Source organism: Malurus melanocephalus, unplaced genomic scaffold (assembly GCF_030028575.1).
Source record: "Malurus melanocephalus ecotype Western Australia unplaced genomic scaffold, MMel_1.1 scaffold_135, whole genome shotgun sequence".
NCBI classification, from domain to species: Eukaryota; Metazoa; Chordata; class Aves; order Passeriformes; family Maluridae; genus Malurus; species Malurus melanocephalus.
In genome coordinates this window covers 1,697,363-1,720,703 of record NW_026623367.1, presented here as the reverse complement: position 1 = coordinate 1,720,703, position 23,341 = coordinate 1,697,363, and the positions used below count along the sequence as shown (strand labels likewise).

At 44.7% G+C, this 23,341-nt stretch overlaps 1 protein-coding gene and 1 long non-coding RNA gene across 2 annotated transcripts in view; one reads left to right on the top strand and one right to left on the bottom strand.

Annotated features, from left to right (window-relative positions):
• Positions 1-1,157, bottom strand: part of LOC130576318 (uncharacterized) — a 4,190-nt gene extending 3,033 nt beyond the window's left edge. The window contains exons 1-2 of the long non-coding RNA XR_008965650.1: positions 948-1,157; positions 606-802 (exon numbers count right to left, since the gene is read on the bottom strand). This is a non-coding gene — a long non-coding RNA (uncharacterized LOC130576318). The remainder of the gene's footprint in view (positions 1-605; positions 803-947) is intronic.
• GARS1 (glycyl-tRNA synthetase 1) lies at positions 74-23,341 on the top strand. Its single transcript, XM_057370882.1, has 17 exons — positions 74-226; positions 3,505-3,606; positions 6,363-6,465; positions 7,446-7,587; positions 8,234-8,322; positions 9,700-9,776; positions 11,081-11,226; positions 11,714-11,863; positions 13,359-13,521; positions 14,509-14,673; positions 16,905-17,013; positions 17,330-17,474; positions 18,699-18,784; positions 19,258-19,367; positions 20,664-20,757; positions 21,588-21,778; positions 22,984-23,341. The coding sequence occupies exons 1-17, from the start codon at positions 89-91 to the stop codon at positions 23,107-23,109; spliced, it is 2,136 nt and encodes a 711-aa protein (XP_057226865.1). The 5' UTR covers positions 74-88; the 3' UTR covers positions 23,110-23,341.

The window sequence follows — 23,341 nt, the reverse complement described above, 5'->3', positions numbered from 1 at the left end:
AGCCGGGCCGCGCTTTACCCCGGCCGCGATTTCATCATGCGGGGGGCGGGCGCCGCTCCTCCCGCCCCTCCTCCTTCTCCTCCTCCTCATGCCGCTTCTCCGTAGCGTCCTGCCCGCCCTGCTGCGCCGCCTCGCCCGCCCGCTCCGCTCCGCCGCCCCCCCCGCCATGGACGGCCCGCAGGCCGAGGCGCTGCTGGCGCCGCTCCGGATCGCGGTGCGGCAGCAGGTAACGCGCCCGGCCCGCGCCCCGCCGGGGGGGACCCGGGGGTGTCGCCCGGGGGTCGGGCGGGCTGTGGGAGGTGTCCCCGGGCTCCCCCAGGAGCTCGCTGCCCTGCGGAGGGGTCTTGGCGCATCCCTCCGGGCGCTGCGGCGGCTCCGGCTCCGGGCGCTGCGGGGCCTGCAGGGTCCCCCGGGGTCCCCCCAGTGTCCCCCCAGTGTCCCCCCGGTGTCCCCGGCGTCCCTGCCCAGCGCTGGAGCGGGGTGCGGGGTGGCCCCTCTGGCAGAAGGGTGCGGGAGGGTATCGCGTGTGGGTTTCCCCCCGTGGCTCTTTGCCCTCCCCGGGGTGCCGGAGCTGCCTGGCAGGGCTGGTTCTATGCGTCACCTACCTGGGTGTCCCCTCCCGGGCTGGCTGTGCCCGGGCTGGCGCTCCCTGTGCCCTGCCTTGGGGCCCCTCCTCGTGTCKCCCGTGTTAAACAGCCCCCGTAGTCTCCGTCCCTTTGGGGTCACGCGGTGATGTTCCTTTAGAGCTGAGTTTGTGACGGGTTTCGGAGATAAATGACGTTCTTTGGAGTTGCATATTTGCCTAATGCAGTAAGGGATGTCAATTCCTTTGCATATTTTCCATTTCATCATTCTCATTTAGGTAGGTAGGTGYTGTGTCCTTTTAGCTTGGGCTGCATCCCATTCTCTTCCCATCTCCCTCCTTTTACCTTTATCATCCTCTTTACCTGGGAAGAATTTGATTGTTTTTAAGTTTCCTAAATAAATCTTGGCATCCTTGGCAGTGAAGCTTGTGGAGTTCCCCTTGCTCCCTTTTCCACCTGCCAGACCTGTGCCCGTGGGTCCCCCATGTGCCTCCTTTAAGTGGCTGAATCCATATTATTCTCCTTAGCTGCACGCAGAGCTATGCGTGTGTCCCTTGTATTCGCAGATTTGTGTGTGTGTTTCCCCATTAAATGMGTGGATTTATGGCCCTCTAATTATGCCAGCACTTCAGTGAGTTTTTATTATGAATCACTGTACAGCATAATGCCTTGGCAAGAGAGCTGCTTGTAAATAAAGCRATGATCTCCAGAACCAGCCAATTTATTTAGTTTAAAATCCTGGGTGCTGTCATTTGCCTCTGAGTACCAATGCACCCCTTCTTTTCAGGGGTTGAAATTGGTGCGTGGGTGCCAAGGAAAAAAAATTGTGCAGCTGGGGCCACACATACTGTGTTGTACAACTGGCTGTAGTAMTTCCCGGGGCTGTTTGCACAGGAGGAAAGGGAGGGAATAACAAAGATCRGGGTAGCTGATACCTCTGGATGCAGGGGGCTGTGTCTGGCAGCTCCAGGAGAAGTGGTTTAATTAAACCTAAGGGACTCAGCCTATGGAGAGGGAGCAGCCTATCTTCCTGCAGCAGTGCCTGATGCAATAAGCTGCCGTGATCCAGGGGTGGATCCCTCCCTGCTTTGCTGGTCTGTGGGACAAAGCTGCAGCAAAATTTGCCACATCGAGTGCTGCTGTGCACTCCTCCTCTTGGGCAGGGCTCGAGWTCGGAGCTTTAATTAGATTGAGTCCTGTCAGCAGGCGTAATTATTTGCTTCAGTTGTGTTTTTTTTTCKTTTTTTCTTCTCCTTGCGTATGTCTGAGCACTCTTACTTATAGGTCAGGACAAAGAGTTGCTGTGTGCTGCTTTTGGATGCTCAGCAGTGAATAGGGTGAGGGCTTTATTGAGTCAGCAGGAGCTGCTTTGCTGCTGCCTTGATGGYTTTCCATTGCTGACCCTCCCCTGGCTCAACAAAGCCAATTTGGACCTACTAGTTTAAAAAGAAAAAAAMCACCAGATCAGATCCCTCCCTCTGCCACGTTACCCAGGAATGGCAGTGGGAGTCCTCAGCCCCAGAGTGAAACTTTCACAGTTTGGTATAAGTAGTTAACAGGAAGGAAACAGCAGTTTTGTTCTGTTCTTGTAGACCATGGGGTTAATCCTGACAGGATTCTTATTTTTCCTCTGCTTGTGTGTTTTAATGCAGTCCTTTTTTATTAATAAAATGGGCCTTTGAACCCCTCAGTCTCTGAAGCACTTTTGGCTTTCCTAATCTGATTACAGAATGGCAATCTGTGTATTCTCTCTTTTCTTTCTCAGATATCTGTAATGTGAATGCCAGGGAATCTCAGAATTTCTGAAAAGTTGGTATTGTGGAAATACCACAATATGTTTGATCCACAATTTGTTGTGATCTCTGTGGTTTGTGTGKTTTTTTTGCTTTCTGCACAGTGAAGAAGTGCAAGGTGCAAGAAAAACCCTGAACTTGAAGCATCCCACTTTTAGAACATCCCACTTGGGGAGGCATTGACATCTCTSTGCTTTTTCGTCCAGCACCTTTGTCCTTCTCAGTAATTCAAGATAGATCTTGGTTTTGGTGAACAAGAGTGGACTCAAAGGAAGGCTTTATCTCCAGGACCAAGCTGGGGATGACAGCTGRGGATCATGTTCAGAAAAGAACCCTGTTGGGTGTGTAGGGGTTGAGCACTTCCCTGGGCTGGAAGGGGAGAGTCATCCCCACCACAGGRCAGAGAGACCTTTGTGGAATTTTAACAAGGTGATGCTGGTTTGACTCAGGTCAAGACTTCCTCTAAGCCCACTGCAGGGTTTTGCTGCTCTGAAATGTTTAAGCTTTGGAGTCTTTTTTTATCAAGGGTATTTTTATTTTTTTWATTGACTTTGTTCTATCAAAGTTACTGAACAGGTTTTAAAAACAATAACAATTCTCACATAAAATGCAATGCTTTCTTTGCTTAGATATTGGGCTGCAAATACCTGTCTTCTGTAGGGCCTTCTGAAAATTTATGTCCTCACTGGCCAGTTTTGATCAGATAGAAGAGAGGAAAAGAAGTCTGAAATGGTCATAAGTTTTGAAGAAAAGGGAAGGGGTGGAAAGARGAAAAGCCTTGGTGAAGGAGAAGGAAAGCATAAAGCCTGTGTTCACCATCTGTGAATCCACTTAGTGCATCCACAAAGACGGAAACCAGGAATTTGTGGCAATCTGCTGTCCKTAAAGGGGATATTTGCACACTGAGATTTAATAGCAGGTCTGTAATTTAACAGGTGGGGTGGTTGAATTTTCCCTAAGGAAGTCCTCTTCTGGTAACTCTCCAGTGTGTTTCTCACTTACAGCCTCTGGACACCTGTGTGGAGTCTGGACAAAGCCCTTTGAATTGCCAGGGAAGCTGAAAGAAGGAGAGGTCTCATCTGTGGCATTCAAATAATGAATCTATATTGTTCTTTTTCTCCTTCTAGGGAGAGCTGGTAAGGAAGCTGAAGGAAGAGAAAGCTCCCCAGGTAGACATTGACAGAGCTGTAGCAGAGCTCAAAGCTCGGAAGAAGGTCCTAGAAGCGAAGGTGAGTCTGGAAGTTAAATTCTGAATTCCCCAATTTTGTCTGAAAAGCCTTGAAATCTCTATTTAGTTCCTTATTGCAGGTTTGGCCTAAACAATCATAGAAGGGTAGACTGAATCACTTCTGAAGTAGTTCTTATAGGTTTCTAACTACTGGCAATTTCATTCCTTATCTACACTAATTTTTGTTAGCATTAAATCAGTGTGCAAACAAATAAATACGAGTTTAGCTTATCCAATAACCAAAGCTGAAATTGAGTGTATATGCCACTGATMTTTGTTTACTGTATAGATTTTTCGTGTGCACAGTGGGAGCACATGCTGTTTGCTGTAGTGGGTTTTCAGATTATTTGTGCACTGAAATTCCCAGACGGTCATAGAACGTCTGTATTTAGAAACCACCCATTTTGCTACAGTAACAAAGTTTTTGTAGATGTTTCAAATAACCTGTGGTTCTCCTCAGCCTTAGAGAGAGGTGAAATTGTGTCCCTTTTTTAAAATGCAGCTGTGCTTTGCAAAGACTGTGCAGATGAAATTGTGGAACTTGAAAATTGTTTTGTCTGTAGATCGATAAACAAGTAAAATACACTTCCTTATCCTGTGCGTTTCCTTCCCCTTCCCATACTGAAATAACAAAAAGAAACTCTTGAAGCTTAAAAGCAATAGTGTGTGGATTCATCCAGAGAACTGTGAGGTTCTTTCTAATTTCTATTTCATATAAATATGATTGTGGTGGTGTTTTGGTGGTACTCTTAAAAATAAATTAAATAATGCGTAAATACAGCATTCTTGCAGCTGCCTGTCTGTGAGAATGTGAGTTCACCTGAGCTGAAACCCAGTGACCCTGTTTGTCCTACAGAGTCACGTGGGATGGACAGGTGTTGCTTTCTGCCAGGTCTGGTGTTGTGGCTGCCTATTTTCATACATTGAACCCAAGTAAATGTCATTTTTACTGAGTATTYGGCGTAGAGACTGTGCTGTAAAACCATTGCATGAAACCTGCATTGGTATCTAGGTCATCCTGAAAGAAATGCTATCTAAATGTTTTCCCAGTTTTGTGTACCAGCCCGCAGAAGGTTGGCAGGATGTCAGCAGGCAGGTGAGGAGTCCTGGTGTCCCTGTGGGTGTCACCTGGCATGTTAGGAGTTCCTGGTGTCCCTGTGGGTGTCACCTGGCATGTTAGGGGTTCCTGGTGTCCCTGTGGGTGTCACCAGGCAGATGAGGAGTACTGGTGTCCCTGTGGGTGTCACCTGGCATGTTAGGAGTTCCTGGTGTCCCTGTGGGTGTCACCAGGCAGATGAGGAGTCCTGGTGTCCCTGTGGGTGTCACCAGGCAGATGAGGAGTCCTGGTGTCCCTGTGAGCCCCACCTTTGTGTTGGAGGATGCAGTGGGCAGGTGTCCTTAGCACTTTCACAATCTGTGTGGGCTGTCAGTGCAAGGGTGACATTGCAAAYGCAGCATCTGCCCTTGGGAGTGCAGCACTCTGGTACTGGGAGTGTTTCTCTCCTGATGCTGTTCCCAGCAAGGCATCACRGTGGCTTCCACCTTCTGGGGAAGGCAGCAGTGGGAGAGCTTTCTTCAGCAKCTGCTGATGGTTTTCAAGCCCTGTGGTTCCTACCTAAAGATGGCAGAGCAGCTCTGAATTTGAAGCTTTGAGATGTGCAGAGGAGTTGGTGTTTAAAATTCCTTGGCTTTRCATCCTCAAATCATATCGTAGGGTAGTAGATGATTCCACTCCAGTKAAGGATTCTTCTTCCCCTTGAAGTCTAACACAGACACCTTGTGCCTCTTATTTACAAATGTAWTTAYATTTATGAGCATTTCTTGAGCAAARTTATTCMTTGGCTTCTGCTAATTCATGGGAGCAGCAGAGATGCAGCAGTGCATTTAAAATTAGACTAYGTTTATTTGTCTTTATAGCTGATAAAAAAAGGAAAAGTTTGAAGTAAGTGGACATACAATATTTATTATTACCAAAAGGTTGTTCAGAATTATAGTCTGAAACTTAAGAGGATCTGAATTCATTGAACTTCTGGGCTTAACTCTGCTTTAATTATCAAAACATCTTTCCTGAAGAAAATATTTGAAATTTGTTGACCTCACTAATGGATTGGATTGCAAAAATCACAGGTTTTCAGATAAAATAGTGAGTCTGCTGTTAACATTTTCACAGTATCTTTTCAGGCCATTAAGACATTGAAAATTTTCTGAGTACAGGGGAACATAGTTGTGAAGACCTACATTTTACTAATAGATTTTCCTTGTACAAATACCTGAARTCATCCCTTTGGCAGAGCACCACAAGGATGGTGGTGCTCATAATCKTCGTAGTCAGAGTTCTTTCATTTGAGGAACGCTTTACTGAAAGTTTTATATATGCCAAGAGTTAGATCTATGAGTCTGAGATGGTCACTTGAAGCTCTTTTTATGGTCAGGAGGGGGAAATAGGTCGGAATCGCTTTGGAAATTGTCATTTCTTTGCAGTGATTGTGAAGGATTCTGAGGATAACTCGCTCAGGGAAAGTTAGGTCACGAGTCCACCTCAAGTGTCTGAAATGCTGCATTCAGACAAGGATGTTCGTAATTGAACACTTGAATCTCACTGGGAGCATTCCTCTTTGGAAAATGAGGATGCTGGCAGGATACCTTTGCTTCAAAGTGGTTTTTGCAGACWTTTGACTCACAGTGGTGAGTGGAGAGGCTTTCTTCTCTGCCTGCCAGAATCAGGAGTTATTAACTGCTTCTGGTTCTACCTTACAGGAGCTGGCCTTGCAGCCCAAAGATGACATTGTGGACAGAGTTAAGATGGAAGACACCCTCAAAAGGAGGTTTTTCTATGACCAAGCCTTTTCTATTTATGGAGGTATGGGTTTGAAGTAGTTTACATTTTAATCCCTTTAAGCTAATGTTCTGGTCTTTCTGGCTGGGTGAAATGCTGCACTCTTGCAATGTTRAATTAATGGCAGCACACTAGATTTTTTTTTTAAAGTTTGCTTTAAACTTTCCTGCTTGAATCTGTAAACCTTGCAAAAATTACCCTTTCCTGAAGTGTTTGGGTTGGGATGTGGTTAAATTTTTGTTTTGTTCTCTCTGAATGTGAATGAGTGGACTTCAGGATGCATGTCCTGAGCACCTTATTGGTAGAAGATGGCTTCTTTGCTGAGKGTAAGGTGTTTGGGGCTTAAGGAGATCATCAGCTTATTTATAACCATTCATGTCTACCTGAGCTTCTCTGGGTGAGATAATCACAGAATATTATGAGGTGGAAGGGTCCCACAAGGATCATTTGAGTCCAGCTCTTAAGTGAATGGCCCACAAGGGGACCAATAATGCTCAACCCCGCTGTGAACTTTAGAGCCTGTTTCCTCAGTGAACTTTGGCAATGAACTTTATGGCACAGGTGAATAAATGTGGCTGTTAAACCTCTTCAGATGGCTGATATGAGCATCTCAGGAGGCAGCACAATGCCTCTGGTTACTGCTCTTTCACCTTAGATACTAAAATAAACACTCTGGATTGTTTTATTGGCAATAACACTGCTTCAGCTTGTGCATGATCACTTCTGTATTCAGATGCCTCTTTCACATAGATTGCTCCCGCAAAACTCTCCGTAAAATACAATCCATTGGTGGAGGGAATGTGGCTTTTAGAGTTGTTGGTTGGAGGAGTTTATCAGTTTTAGATTATGTCACCACCTGATGCCTCAGTGCTCTGCAGCTGAGCTGTGCTTCATGCTCATAAAATGAAACCAACTATGGAAACACTGAGAAGGGAGGACATCTCCTCCAAACAACTCAGGTTTGTACAATCTCACACTTTTTTTTTCCCATTTTCTCTTTGCAGGAGTCAGTGGTCTGTATGACTTTGGGCCCGTTGGATGTGCTTTGAAGAACAACATCATCCAAGCATGGAGACATCACTTCATTCAGGAAGARCAAATCCTGGAGATTGACTGCACCATGCTCACGCCTGAGCCGGTTCTGAAGTAAATATGGGTCTCTTTTTTTACCTGCAGCATGTAATTCCTGATCATGGTTGCTTTTTACAATCTTCAGTAAAATTATCCACAGGAATCTTGAGACTGGGTCACCCAATTTCATACCTTGCTGCAATGCAAAATAATTAGATAGCAGTGCACAGGCCGGTTGTTCCACAAGTTAGGGAAAGCACTAGGACTCATGTTTGAGACTCTAAAGCCTCCTAGCAGTTCCATTAGGTAAGAAATTGTCATGATTCCTTTTTCTAAAAGATTAAGAAGACAAGAAAAAGGGCAGAAGCTTTCATGGATTCCTGGTATAAAATATTGCGAAAGTGTCCACCTGGATTGCTGGTTACTCCTCACTGCTGCAGCTRTTTTGTTTTGATCATGATGCAATTCCTAAAGGCACAAAGTGACACCTTTRTGACACATTTTAAGATTCAGATGTAGTGATACTTCCTATAGATCATGTTTTCTGTGGTATGATGCTGTTTAGTGTGAATCTATAATCTGTAGCAGGAGTGAGCCTGCAGTTTGGCCACTTAGTTTGAAGGACTTCACTTYGATGAAAGTCTGTCCTCTGGGATCACACAGTACCTGGGGCTGTCTGCTGGCAGCTGCCATATTCCTTGTTTTGTGTCATCTCTTCTAGGACTTCTGGTCATGTAGACAAGTTTGCTGACTTCATGGTGAAAGATGTGAAAAACGGGGAATGTTTTCGTGCTGATCATCTCTTAAAAGGTTTGATTTTGTTCCAAGCTGGATGGGCCTGGGGATTTCTTGCAGTGTGCAAACATTGGAAGAGAGAATCTTTCTCAAGGAAGGTCTGTTGGTGCAGCCAGTCATACTTCTGTTTGCAGTTAATTAATCATATCATACCAAAAATCCCATTGATTCTRTTAGTGTCTTAAATGARGTRTAGGATCTCTGGTGAAAACACAGTTGTGTCCCKTTTTATAAAATCTGATGTCATCAGGCAATAAAAGCTTCCTGTATTGTCTAAGCTAAGGATTCCTTATATAAGAAGATTCCTGTACTCCACTRCATTCTGGACTTAGTTTTTTTGTTTCAGTTGCTTTTTCAGTACAGAGAAATGATTTAATGATGCTGTGAGGGGTCAGAGCRTGTTTTTTCCTGTGAAAGGTCAATTACATGGTAGTGGATGACTTTCATGTGTACCTTAGAAATAGACCTTGGGCATTTCTTCGATTTGCAAAGTCCTCACATTTCTTTCCGGTTATTAAAATTTACTTGGAAAAACAAATCAAAAAAGCCACATGATCGATCTCAGAAATAAGAAGTCTRTTTGAAAACTTTGTCATGTTCAGCTTCCTTGTGAATGGAAGGATTGTTCTGCTCTGTTTTAGTAAGTTGTGCTCTCTGGTTTTTGAGCCTTTTCCTTAGAATTCAGATATGCAAAACAATATGTGTTGGCATTAAAGCAGTTTCCATTATATTCATTAAGAATATTTTCCTCAAAAGAATCCCATCCAACCTCTACCTTCTTTGCTGAGCAGCCTCATAAACAAGTGTGTCCCTGTGTTCTGCAGCCCCTCCCTGTGAACAGTCACCTGCTGTTACTGCCAAACTGAGCTGTTACTGACTACAAAGTCAAATTGCTTTTTTGAAATGAGAGTGGGAACTCTTGGCATCACTGTCTGCCTTTGTGTCTCAGGGAGGATGTTGTGCTGTAACACAGCATGCTGGATGTTGTGGAATGCGGTCCAACTCCATTGTACCAGCTCTTTACCTGCCTCTGTGCACTCAAATAAAATCAGCCTTGCTGGCTTGGGATCACACATTACATTTCTGATCTGTATAAAAGGAAAACAAGAAAGGAACTCCAAAGCAATTGCTTGAKTTTAGAGAAATAATACTGGAAAGGAACTAGATCAGGGCCTGTTTTTTTTTCCTGTGGCACACCAGAACAGTGAACTGTAGGTCATTCATACCCTGAGGACATGACTGGAATTACCCTGGTGGACATTGTCAGGACAAGTTGTGGCACARGACATGTGTGACACATAACTCATGCTGGAGGATCCTCCTGAGCTGTCTTGCAGTGGGGTCAGTGATGGAGTTGCAATATAAACTCATATAAACCTGCTTTTCGTACAGCTCACCTGCAGAAACTGATGTCTGACAAGAAGTGCACAGCAGAGAAAAAGGCAGAAATGGAAAATGTTCTAACACAGGTAGGTGCTGCATAGGGGGGTGGCTGCTCCAGGGAGGGGGGTGTGTGACAGAGTCCAGAGGCAGTGTCCCTTTCTGTTCCTGAGGGTGCTCAGAAGTCTTTACCTTAGAGATCCTCTCAAATACTGAAAACTTAATCTGCTAGTAAATGCTGTGAGCTTGCTGGTTAATCACATCTCACTCATTGTTTTGGAGAGTTACTGCTGTTATATTAATTRATCTCTTGAGTGTTAGGTAGGCAGGGCTGAAGTTCAGTCTTGGWGCTGGTCTCTGTTCCATTTCATACCCAGGCAAAAAGCTTTTACCTTTGTCAGTGCCATCTGTGGGATGGTCATACAAAGGAACAGAAATGGATCACAGGTTTTGTCAGGGTTTTWCTGAATCAGCTTAGCTCAGTTTTGAAGTTGTCTTGGCTTTGAAGCARCTTGGGATTTGTTCCTCTGTCTCTGGCACCCCACAAAGGTTTTTCCTGTGTTTACCATGAGAATAGTTGCTGCTCGGGCTGACATTCCTGAACAACTGTACAAACATTTGCCTTTCTKTTTTTWWAATTTGTTTTTCTTTGGTTTTAATGTTTGTTCTCATGACTTCTAGGATAAATGCTTCCAAAGCCATGCATTGAATGAATGTTTCTTTCCAGAAAGAAAATCTTATTTTGTCACTGTTTTGCATCACTGAGCAGTTGTCATTAGGTTTTCTACACTACAACGCTGAACTTTGACCATCCTTTAGGGAAATCTGTCTATTAATAAACTACTTTATTTTTCCTATTCTTGCTTTTTTTTTCTGATTCATGGAAGTTCATGACAACTAATGGTAGAAATGCAGAACAGCTCTAAAAGAGCATCTAATACATAGCTTGAATATTGTGTTTCATGCATCAGAAGAGAAATGAATGTAAACAAAGCCCTGCAGAAATTTTCGCTTTCTTCTCTCCTATTGCTGTATTTTTTTGTTCCAAGCACAGAGCTCCCCATGTTTTAGCTAAATCTGTTCAAAAGAATCTGTTGTGGTGGGTGGTGGTGCAGTCCCAGTGACTTTGCTTCTGCTTTACACCCACTCTTAAGCTCAGGCTTCCTGTGTTATGACTAAATCCTGGACCTAGTACTAAAATGGGTTTGCAAATGTATAGTGTATTCTATATGACTGGTTCAAACTYCAGCTTGCTTGAAAATTTAGGTTAGAAGGGAATATTTTGGGCAGGTGATTCAGAGCTGTGGATCACGCTCAGTAAGAGATAAAGAGGGCATTCATTCCTGTTACCTTGTCTTGTAATTAAAATCGTTTTCCTGTGTTTTGCTATTAGTTGGACAATTATGGCCAGCAAGAGCTTGCAGATCTCTTTGTGAACTACAATGTGAAGTCACCTGTCACCGGGAATGACCTGTCCCCTCCTGTTTCTTTCAATCTGATGTTCAAGACCTCCATTGGGCCTGGAGGAAACATGCCTGGGTAGGTGCTAATTTCATTCTGTGCACACTCTCCCTGCTTTAGAGRTCATGTGGAATAAAACTGAAATCTTTGGAGTAGCCTTCCCCTGCCTTTCAGCCTCCTGTAGCAGGTTAGCATTCCTTGGAGTCTTGGAGAAAGGCAGGAGAAACAAGGGACTGTTGGAGAATSATGAAAATTCTTGAAGCACCCAAAATACAGATCCCAGCTGTGCCCTTGCTGGTTGGAGCAGTTTCCACAAAGCCAGTTAATGCTGGTCTCCAATTGTCGTTGACATCATGGCTTTAGAAAACCTACTTCGGGGTACCTGTTTCGGGAAGAAGGTTTAGTTTTTTTCATTTCAGTCTATTGCTTCATTGTTTTTTTGTCTGGAGTTAAAAGTCTCAGGAGGAAAACTTTCACCTGTGAGTTTTGTAGTAACTGTGGCGTTCTCCCTGCTTTCCCCACCTTGAAACCTTCCTGATTTCTCCTTTCCCCCATCTCCTTTCAGCTATCTGAGGCCAGAAACTGCACAGGGAATATTCCTCAACTTCAAACGTCTTCTGGAGTTTAACCAAGGCAAATTGCCTTTTGCTGCTGCCCAGATTGGAAATTCCTTCAGGAATGAAATCTCACCCCGCTCCGGCCTTATCAGAGTGAGGTACTGCAAACTTTCCCTTTCAGCAGGAGGGTACCTGGGAGCAGGGAGCATCTTCTGTTTGTCTCAGTGTTTGTGCAGGATTGTTTAGTGCTTTCTCCCAGAGGAATCCTGGTTATGTGCCTGGTGAGTCTCAGGCTTTACAGATGATCTCAGTTTAGGTTTTAAGTACAGAATTATATCTAAGATTGGTTTGTGAGAAGTAGAATCTCCGAAATAGTTGTTGTATTAGAGATAAACTCAGTTTCACTGACAGAATTTGGCTTCCATCGTAGCCTAAAAGAATCATGTCAAAGGTAGCTGTGTTCTCTATCTACAGGACTTTGCTTGTTTAATTAATTATATTCATGCAATTTGCTTTGAAACTGAAATCAAAATGTGATTGACCTTGCAGCAATATTTCCTTGTCTCAGTCCTGCAGATTCTGCAGTTCTACAACTTGCTCCAGAGAGGAAGTTGGGAGATAACCTGACTCAGGACCAGTGTTTGTGTCGCAAGATCAGTCAAGCAGGAAAGCTCAGGGTTACTGGGAATTACTTTCAGTTCTGTTTTTGGATAAAAGTGATTATTGCTTTTCATTAAGGATAATATCTCTATTTRAACTGATCTGTCCTAATTGGAAGTATATTCCATATAATTTGGAACAAGAGTTCCCATGCACAGGCAGTACATGTTGTAAACTTGGTAATTGATTAATGTGGTGCTGTAAATGTCACTGAGAGGCCATGGCATCCTTAACATGGAGGGAGCTCAGGAATTTCCTCATTCCTCCTGTTCTGTTTTGCTCATCTGGGAATGAGAACTTCACTTATTGAAATMATTTTCAGTCAAATACAAATGATATGCTTGTGGCACATTTATTGGAGACTGTTATTATGCAATCACAGGAAATTACACCCTGATGGCTGTGATTTACAGTTCTTGATTACCTAGAGCTTTTTTAAAGGTTCTTGATAACGAGCTAATTCAGTGGAAAGTGATTTCAAGCAAGAAGGTTCAGAATCAMTCTCTGATTGTAGATACATTAAAGACAAGCTCTTAAAACAGAATGCACACCAATGCCAAGTGAAGCAGTATCATTATCTTCAGGAAATTATCACCTCACCTGGTTATTTTTGGCACCTCTGACATGAGTTAAAGCTACTGCGTTAATCAGCAGACTCTGAAGGAATAAATACTTCTAGTAAGGGCATTACAGCAGTCTGGAAAAACTTCTGGAAATACTTCCAAAGGTGGCATTATCTGCTCTGATTCACAGTGCTGTTAATCACGGCCTGGAGAGCTCTAGRTGAATTAGTGGGAAGTTTTTGTTAGGAATTTGAAGGTGAAACTAAATCCAGTGATGAGACTGGTTCATGTTCCAGTCTGTCCATTGTCTTGGCTCTGGGTTGGTGTACGATTTTAAATTACTGATTTGCTTGTGAGAGGCTACAGCAGTGATTTATTAGGTGGGGCTAATGCATAAAGTATTAAATACAAGTTCGTTTGTTTTCACAAGGGAATTCACCATGGCAGAAATTGAGCACTTTGTGGACCCCAGTGAGAAAAACCACCCCAAATTTCAGAACGTGGCAGATCTCAACATCCTCCTGTACTCGGCCAAGGCCCAGGTCAGCGGGCAGTCTGCACATGTCATGCGGCTGGGAGATGCTGTGCAGCAGGTAACCTTCCTCCAGGAAGCACTGGGAGTTAGTTCCTTGCAATATTGCTTTCAAGGCTGTTACAAACTTCTTTTTTAAAATTAGGGCTGTGAATGACGTGCCTGTTCAGTCCCACATTGGTCTGAACACGTGTAGCACAGCTGAAATGTTCTGAATTCAGGGCTGAGGGAACAGATCTTCTCCCTGGAGTGGGCTTGCACAAAGTTAGTGTTGTGTTGGTGCCAGCTGAGGTTTGCTCCCAGGTTTGAGAGTAGGTTCTCTTCAGTGAATCAGTGAGATTGAGATCCAGGCCTGGCCCTTGCTACCAGAGGAGTGCACGTGGTGCTGSGATAGGGGTTGGAAGTTAAACTTCTATGTATCTGGTGGCAGAGGAACAGTAAGGAATATTAATATGAGCAGTCAGTGGGAATCTCATCATTTTCAGCTGCTGACCCCCATCAGTACGTGGCTTGCATAATTAGATGAATCACTACCTGATTCATCCAGTTATGAATGAGTTGATTTACCAACCCACTCCACCCTGTTTCCTCCAACCCCCAATTAAAAAAATATACCAGAACACTGCCTTTAAAAAACATAAACAAAGCAAAAAATCCCCAAAACAACAGCCAAAAACAACAAAAAAGAACACCATCCCCCTATTGTACTGCAGCTGTGAACTGTAGGGTGCAGCTGTTGTAATGCCAGTGACTGCAGTGTTGTATACAGTGGGGTATTTACAAGTAGGTGATCCTCAGAGACAGTGGATGATGAGTCTTGGAGTGACAGTAACTCACTGTTTTGGTCAGATGGAGATAGTGCCACTGACAGGAGGTGAATTTGAAGAGATATAACAGATTCAGGGGAGACACAGAGTACTTTACCACAGGCAGGGGCAGGAAGTTCTGTCTGTAAGATGTCTGGTTTTCTGCAGAAGTGCAACAAATCATGACTTTGCTTCCTTAGGAATTAATATGGGTGTTTCCTTTTTGCTTTTTCCCCCTGCAGGGTGTGATCAATAACTCGGTTCTCGGTTACTTCATTGGCAGAATCTACCTCTTCCTCACAAAGGTCGGTGTATCCCCGGAGAAGCTGCGCTTCCGACAGCACATGGAGAATGAGATGGCTCATTATGCCTGTGACTGCTGGGATGCAGAGTCCAAAACCTCCTATGTAAGTGAGCAAAGTGGAAATGGCAAGGAGCACTCCCTGTCAGATCTSTTTTATTTCTTGTTTTTAGAGTTAGGGCTGTGAGGCTGATGTGTCTGTCCAGCTCCATGTTGGTCTGAACACTGTTGAAATATTCTGAATCCAGGACCAAGGGGCAGGTCAGCTCCCTGCACAATGTCTGTGAACTTTTCATGCTTCTTTGGTAGATCCAGACTCCTTTGCTGGAGCCTGAAGGATGCTTCGGGTCAAATTTCATCTGGAGTTAAAGGAAACTGTCCTGGTACTTTCCAAAGACTGTAACCTCTGACAGCAGTGGAGAAGGATTTATTTTGCTGGATGTGCTTTTCTGGGGCAGATTGCTTCCTGCTTGAATGCCTGCACTTCCTTTCCCTCTTCCAAGCTGTTAGAAATGAGTTCACTCCTGCCAGTTGAGACAGTTGGTGCAGGGAGAAGAATTCCCCAAGGAATTTTTTTATCATCTTCCTGCCGAGTCATTAAGAGCTTTTTGGTTCAAGCCTTGTTGAATGCCTTTTTTTCCTTCTTATATTGTTGGCTGGGTTTAGACTTACCACTAGTGATGTTTTGTTACAGCAAGTTAGAGGAATAGCAGCCAGTAAAATTCTACCAAACTTAAGATTAGAAAAAACCCAAGGCTCCTCCAGCTCAGATGAGTTTTTTGTCTTCATATGGAAAAGATCTGCAGAAGTGATGGAAGGCATGGCTTCCTCTGAATGTCCATAGCTGACTTCTCTCAGTTCAAGCCTCTCTTCCCAGCCAGCCCAAAACTGGACATATGTGGGCCTCACCATGTAGATAAGGTTATTAAACTTTGCAAGGCTTGCCATGGTGACCAGGACAACACTCACAGAGCAGGGTGTCCAACAGCCTAACCCAGGAGTGAACACAGYAATCCTGGGGCATGTAAGGAGCACCTTGGGAGCTGCGCCATGGGTTTGTTGGGTTTGCTTGGGTTTGTTACTTCACTCTGACCAAAAATGTTTGTATCAACTTGCAGCACTCAGTAGTGCTGAGTGAATGTTGTGAGCAGCTTAAAATCCATTCTGTAAATTTACTGCATGCAATGGTTTGGATTAAAGGATTTTCAAGATCCAGTCCCACTGCCAAGGGATGCTTTCCACTATCCCAGGTTGCTTCAAGCACCATCCAGCCTGGCCTTGGACACTTCCAGGGATCCACGGGCAGCCACAGCTGCTCTGGGCACCCTGTGCCAGGGACCCCCCCATCCTCAGATGAATTTCTTACTAAAGTTTAGTCTAAACCTGCCCTCCTTCAGTTTGAAGCCATTCTCCCTTGTCCTGTCACTCTGGGTTCTTCTCCAAAGTCTCTCTCCACTCTTCTGGAGCCCCTTCAGGCACTGGAAGGGGCTCTGAGGTCTCCCTGGAACCTTCTCTTCTCCATGTTGAACAACCACATAAACCTGTACTTTGTGTTTTCTGAGAAGTAACTGTAACACCCTAATGGCTCAATTTCTGCATAAATCCCCCAAGATATTCTGGAGCACCGTGATTTTTCAAGCACAGGGATTTCTTCCATTCACACACCTTTCCTGACACCTTGCTATATCACTCCAGCCTGGAAAACCACACAACACTTAGCTGCCTGATGTGACAGTGAGTGGGAAACAGCTGCTGAGCCTTTTCTTTTGTGGGGTTGCCTTTTAGCAAATCCAGAGGGAGGTTGTATTTGCTGCTTCACCAATCCAGTGTGAATAGTGTTCTGAGATTCCTCCATACCATTCATGCTGAAATACTGAATCAAGAGCTTCMCTTGCATGTGCTCTGTATCGTAGCAGCTCCTAAGCCAGGCTTTTGGCCATTCCAGTGTGGTTGATTCCCTTCTGTCTGTCCCATGCTTGGGAGCAGGAATGCCCTGGGAACATGATGCCTTGTGTGCCCCTGGCATGTGAGTGATAGGACTGTGTGCTCTGGCCCCAGCCTGAGCTGTTGGCACAGGGCTGTGCTCTGCCAAGCCATGTGGAAAAGCTGGCCCTCAACACAGGCACTGGGTAGATGACTGATCGTTTCCTCTGGAAACAAATGGAATCACTCAAATGAGGGAGCAACTGGTGAGGGAGGGCTGCTTGTTGTAACAGAGCTAATTATGTAGAAAAAACAGTCATGAGAGCAGGGAGGGCTTAAGGGTGAATAAACATATTTTATGGTTAGGTGGACAAAAAAGTGAGTTGGTGAAAGCTTGCAGTTTTGTTTTTTCAGGGTTGGATTGAGATCGTTGGCTGTGCTGATCGTTCCTGCTATGACCTTTCCTGCCATGCCCGCGCCACCAAAGTTCCTCTTATAGCTGAGAAGCATCTCAAAGAACCTATATCCTTTCAGAATAAACCAGCTTCTCCTGAAATGAAGAGGGATTTGACAGGGAGATGCTTTGGAGATCTGCACAGTTCTATTTTGAGTTACATCTATGTATTTAACAGGGAAACTTCCAGCTACAGACCAGCATGACTTTGGGAAGTGACCTGGAAAGAATTGAGCATTTGTTACTCCTTTTCTCTCTTGGAAGGCAGCTCCTTCATCCAGTAGAGGAGGAGATGTCTTTGTGTTGAGTAGCAATTAACTTTGACATAATGAAGGAAGCAGGCCCTGCTTTCTTGTCCTCACAGCCTCCTTAACTGCCTTGTACAGAACAGTCAACATTGTTCAGTTTGAGGCAAATAAGGGAGCCATTGGCAAAGCTTACAAGAAGGATGCCAAGGTGGTGATGGAATATCTTTCCATGTGTGACGAGTGCTACATCACTGAGATGGAGCAGCTGCTCAACGAGAAAGGGTGAGCTGGTTCTCTGTGTGTGGTACCTTCCTCTGACACCTTTGCTGTGGGCTTCAAGGGGCTGCTGCATTTATTTGAGCCACCTGAATACAGTTTCCTTGTGAGAGCAGGCTGTGTGGGTCATCTGAAATGTTTGAGTGCTGTCCCTTCCACCACGCATTGCTGGTCATCTGTCAACGTCTCTCTTGGTGTATGCACATAAATATTTGTTTATTTGTGTGGGAGTGAGCTTCTGGCTTTAGTAGAATCATCCCAGAAGAGAAACAGTTCAGTGAAATGGGAATTGTTTACCAGCTTCCCCACTCTGGTTTGAGAGTTGACCAGGACTGCCTTAAAACTTTAATAAAATAATTCTGTGATTGATGGAACAAAATACGTAAATGAGAACCAAAGCTTGCCTGATTCTCCTCCAGTGTTCAGTGAGCTGCTTGAGGACCTGTGACAGCCTTTGATTTACTGTGGCAGGAATTCGTATGATTTTCTTTGACCTGTCTTCCCAACAACACATGCAGGAACTGAAAATATGAGAAGTCTTTACAGTTGTCAGATTTTACTGAAGCAGGCCAACAGCTTTCTGTCTTATGAGAAAGTTAATGGTGCAGTAATGAAAAACTAAACTTCATTTCCTGCTTGAAATGGTCACAAGGTGTAGGATCAATGAATACATTACAGAATGTAACATTTACATCTTTCTTTCTTCCCCTGAGCTAAGATTTATTTTCTTTACATCTCTATGAATGTGAAAGTGTAGAAAAAAGCAGTAGCCCTCAAAATRGGCAGTGAAATTACTGCAGAGAAGAAAATGAACTCAGTCAATCCAGAATCTCCCTGAAATGGAAACTGAAATTATTCAATAGATGAATTACAAGCAATATTCCTGGTTTTATTGATAGTCCAGTGCCCATTTTGCCTGTTTGTGTGCCTTCCTTTCTCTCTTTGGTGTATAGCCTTCATCCTGAGATTTGCTAATTGAGTTTGCTTCAGGCTGTTAACCACAACTAAGTTCACTGTGATTATGAAAATAGTTGCTTTTAATGTACATGCAGTAATTTTATTATTAATGTAAATTTCTTTTAATGGGTATGCTACATGTTTCTTTCATCTCTGGGGTTTTCCCTGGCTTCTGTCATCTCACTCTTAGAGTCAGCCAACTGATGCAATTAAGGAAATAAAACTTTTTTGTTTATTGGTGTAACTGTTAAATGACTTCTTTTTCCTTTGCAGGGAATTCACTGTTGAAACTGAAGGGAAAACTTTTAAATTAACAAAGGACATGGTTACTGTGAAGAGATTTCAGAAAACATTACATGGTAAATTTGATTCTTTGTTGTTTATCATTATCAGGATACACTTTTGAGTATGAACTTTATTAATGGCATTATCCTGTTAATATTGTAACACAGCATAGGAAAAACGCCAAAATTTGTCAGTTTAAGATTTGGAAAGCTTTTGAAAAGTCAGTGGCTGCATCTCCAGAGAGCTTTTCTGCTGATGTGAGAAACGGAGCTAGAAGGTAGCTTTCCAAAATGCATAGATTTAGTCCCTCAGAGAAGCCAGAGAGGGGCCCTGAGTTTCTACAGCCAAAATATATTCTGTACATGAGCTAAGTCCAAATCTCTATTTCAGGTACTTGTATTTAGAACAGAAATGTTTAATCTTTTATTTCCGTGTACTCCCCTACATGTAACCAGACCTTCTGAGCAGAAAGACAGCATCAGCAAACACATCTTTTTCTTGTGTCTAAATCAGTTTTGAATGGTGACGTGTCTTATTTGTGTTCCAGTGGAAGAAATCGTCCCAAATGTCATTGAGCCCTCGTTTGGCATTGGAAGGATCATGTACACAGTGTTTGAACACACATTCCGCATCCGGGAAGGAGATGAGCAGAGAACGGTAGGTGTCCCTCAGGCTGGGTCTCAGCTTCTACCTGCAGGCTCTTCCTTCCCCTGGCATCCAGGGAAAGGGCTGAATTGAGACTACACGATGCCCAGGAGAGAATGGAAAGCCCAGGTGGGCTTTGAAGTTGTTTTTTTTGCCAGGGTAATGTGTCATTGTTACACGAGAGCATTCTGGGGCCATGTGTACATGAGGCTCTGACTGGAGTATTGGCAAGGGGGTGAGAAATTCTCCTCCTGGATCCATACTTGGATCCATTGCTCAGAGAAAAGTATTTCTTCAGTTTTAATTTCCTTTCCTTTCTGCTGCTTTTCCTGGAATTTGCAACTCCTTTGCAACAAGATGGACAATGGACTGTTTCCTCAGTCCCCTGTGAAATTCACTCTTCTCTGGTTCTGGACACCCCTAAAACCTTGGCCTGAAGCTTTGCTGTAGCAGGGGCCAGAGGGAGGTGTTTGTTACACACAGCACCAGCTTCTTCCAGGCAGTGCCCAAGTGTGATGTTCTGTTCCACTGCTGGTGGCCTGTGGGAAGCTGGCTGGAAACTTGGTGCTGCTTCCTGCTCATTTCTGGCTCCTGGACTGTGTTCATAAAAAACAAACAGAGCATAATGAAAGTGCTTCTTTGTGTCTCTGGGTACCACAGGATGTGGTACATTTATGACTGGGGGAACAAAGTGCAGGAGCCTGCAGTTAGGGCACAGTTGACTTTGAATCCCAAACTGCTTCTGAAGTATAAAATAGTGGATTTACCCTCCTTCTAGTACCCATTTACTTTCTGTGTAGCCTGGGCTGCTCTGTACATCTCATGTGCATTGCTTCTGTCTCTTTTATACCTTGCTGATTGCCAGGAAATATTTTATTGTTTTCTTCCCACTTCTGGCACATTTTTATTTTCTGAGGGTGTCTGTGAAGGGTTCTGAAAAGCTTTTTGCTGCATATGCTCCATGTGGAGTTTGGTTTAGACTGTACATAGGACTAAATCTCCTGGAAAGATACCGCCACCCTTCTTTATTCAGTAATTCAGATGAAGTTAAATTTCTTGAGGAGGCTCTGGCAGACTTGTTTTTTTTTGGGAGATAACATTTAGCTGTCAGGAGAAAAGGGGGAATGGAGGCTGAAGAAAACCAGTTCTGCTCCAGTAGTGCAAGGAGTCACTGCTGATACCTGAGGGAGGGCCAGAGACTCCCCTGGAACACTCCCTGCCTCCAGCCTCAGAGCTTATTTTCACCTTCCAAGAGTCTGATCTGACCAYTAAACTGGTATTTATTTGTGCTCTTCCTTCTTTCCGTAGTACTTCAGCTTCCCAGCTGTTGTAGCACCGTTCAAGTGCTCCGTTCTTCCTCTGAGCCAGAATCAGGAATTCATGCCTTTTGTCAAGGAATTGTGTAAGTGTGTTAAGCACTTTGGGTCTGATGGGACACTGCACTGCGAAGAGAGATCTCAAAATAGCATTGGGATCATGTGGCTCTCCCATGTGCAAAGGGAGAGTTGTCAGCCTGAACCAGCTGAGTATCCACAAGGTTTGGGTGTCCACCAAACCCCTCAGCTACCCTCAAAAAACCCATCACTGTGACCTTCCCTGTGTTGGAGAGTAAAAGATACTTTGTTTCCTTGTAAAAAATAAATCTTTCCTACTGCTTAGGGGAAGCTGTCAGGAGCWGTGGGGTTTTTTTTGTTTTGTCATTGAAGTTTTCTTTGCTTTTATTAGCCAGCTGATTTACTGAGTGATTTACTCAGAGCTGCTGAGCCTCCAGCCATTCTCATTCTGCCCAACTGTCCACTGGTAGTGAGCATCACAGTGCAAGATAGGGACCATGAACAGATGAAGGGTAGGACAGGGGTTGCATGTCAGGCAGTGCCTTTTGCTGTCAGCACCAGCTCTGCCTGGGACCTCGTCTCCCTGTGCTGGACATGTCCCTGCACACTGAGGCTGGGGTGGTTTGGAGTTAGAGCAGGGAAGAACTCGGTGGCAAAGGAAGAACATGGTGACTTTGCCCTTGGGGTGAGAGTTGAGTGATGCAGTGTGGAGGGCTGAGAGTGGGGTGGGTTTGACCTCGTGGTCCTACAAAGAACGGAAAATTGGATGTTCTGTCCGGGTAGAATAGAGGGTCTGAGATGCTGCTTGCCCCCAGGACAGGYGGTGCCTCGGGGGGGTGTGGGTGCCTGTGCTGGGGTTGTGAGATGATCCCTGGTGATCCCTGCTCTGCTCCCACAGCSGAAGCACTGACCAGGAACGGCATTTCCCACAAGGTGGACGATGCAGCGGGCTCCATCGGCCGGCGCTACGCCCGCACAGATGAGATCGGTGTGGCCTTYGGCATCACCATCGACTTCGACACCGTCAACCGCACCCCGCACACGGCCACGCTGCGCGACCGCGACTCCATGCGCCAGATCCGCGCCGAGGTGAGGGGCATGTGAGGGCATTGATGTGTTCCTTCTGGGCTCGGGGAGARCATCACCTGCTGCTTCTGATCTGGCACTAATCCTTGTGGGATCTGCCTCCAGCTCTGCAGACATTTAGCTGTTTGGAGAAAGCCCTAAGGAGTATGTTCTGGTCAGATGAAGATRCTGGCCCAGCTGATGAAGTGAGGAGAAAACTTTTGTTTTTCTTGGATACAAAGATGTTGACCTTACCTGAAAGCCATTCCTTGTGCCGACTGCACTGCTCTTTGGAGTGGCTCTTCCTGCATTAAAGCATGGGCTGGGTTATGTGTCTTTCAAAGGGAGGGCTCCTCAGAATCCACCAAAAGGCAGAACATCTTTGCTTTTTGCCTTACCACAGGTGTTGCCTGTGCAGCCCCAGAGGAGCTGATGAGCCACTGCCCAAAAGCTCTGTGTGCCCTGAGCATGTTCTGCCAGTGTGGCCATAGTGCAGAGACTGGAACAGCAGAAACCTCGTTGTTGTGGGCTCTGCCTGTGAGCAGAAGTGCTTAGAACTGTGGATCTGAAATCTTGGGGGATTTGGGGTTTTTCTTCTGCCCCTACTGCCCTTTTCTCCCTGGCCCCCRCCCAGGCACAGGAGGAGATGGTGCTCACCTGTGAGGCAGAGTTGTAGCTCCACAGAAGCACCTGTACTGCCTGGGGCTGCTGAGTTGGTTGGGGTTTGCCTTGGTGTAAAAGACAGTGCCAGTTCTTCRGGGCACTCATCTGTCTCTGTCACCTGGGTAACCTCTCAGTGCCAACCAGCAGAGATCAGCCTTTGCTATCCTTCAGTTTCTGTAAATTTTCATCTTTCTGGCTGATCCTTTCCACCATGACAGTGCTGTGAGGAGCAAAGAAAAGGCAACTGGCAGTTTCTTTTGTGCTGGTCTTAGAGTAGGTAGGATCTGGTTGAATCGTGGTTTACAGCATCTTTTGGATGTGTGTATTGAGGATTTTTGCCTTCCCAAATTGCAGCACATTACCTTGCTGTGGTTCCCCATGGAGCACTTTAATAACAGATGAGACAGACTGATTTAAGGTGCTCTAATTAGTAGTTTTCTCTCCAAAAAAAAGATCTTCCAGGAGATACCTTGTACCTGTTCYGCTGCTGATGTAAAAATTCCCCAAATATGCAGTTTGATTTTGGGGACTTTGTGTTTCTTAYGTCTTTGTGGCTTTCCCTGCAGATCTCTGAACTTCCTGCCATCATCCGAGACCTGKCCAACGGTTATCTCACCTGGGCTGATGTTGAGGCAAAGTATCCACAATTTGAGGGACAAGAGACTGGCAAAAAGGACACAATAGAGGAATAAAGAAAAGGACCTGAAGTAAAATCCTGTCAAAATGTCCACTTTTTACTGTTCATGTTAATATGAAATAAACTTACCGTGTACTATTCAAAGCTGCRTTGTTTGTGCACACAGGGACTATTTGGGGTTTTTTTTCTTTTCCTCAATTGCTGACYGGATTTAACTTTAAAAACTGAAATAATTGCAGCCCGAGCTGAAGGTGTTACRAATAAAACCACCATTGTATATGCCTGCC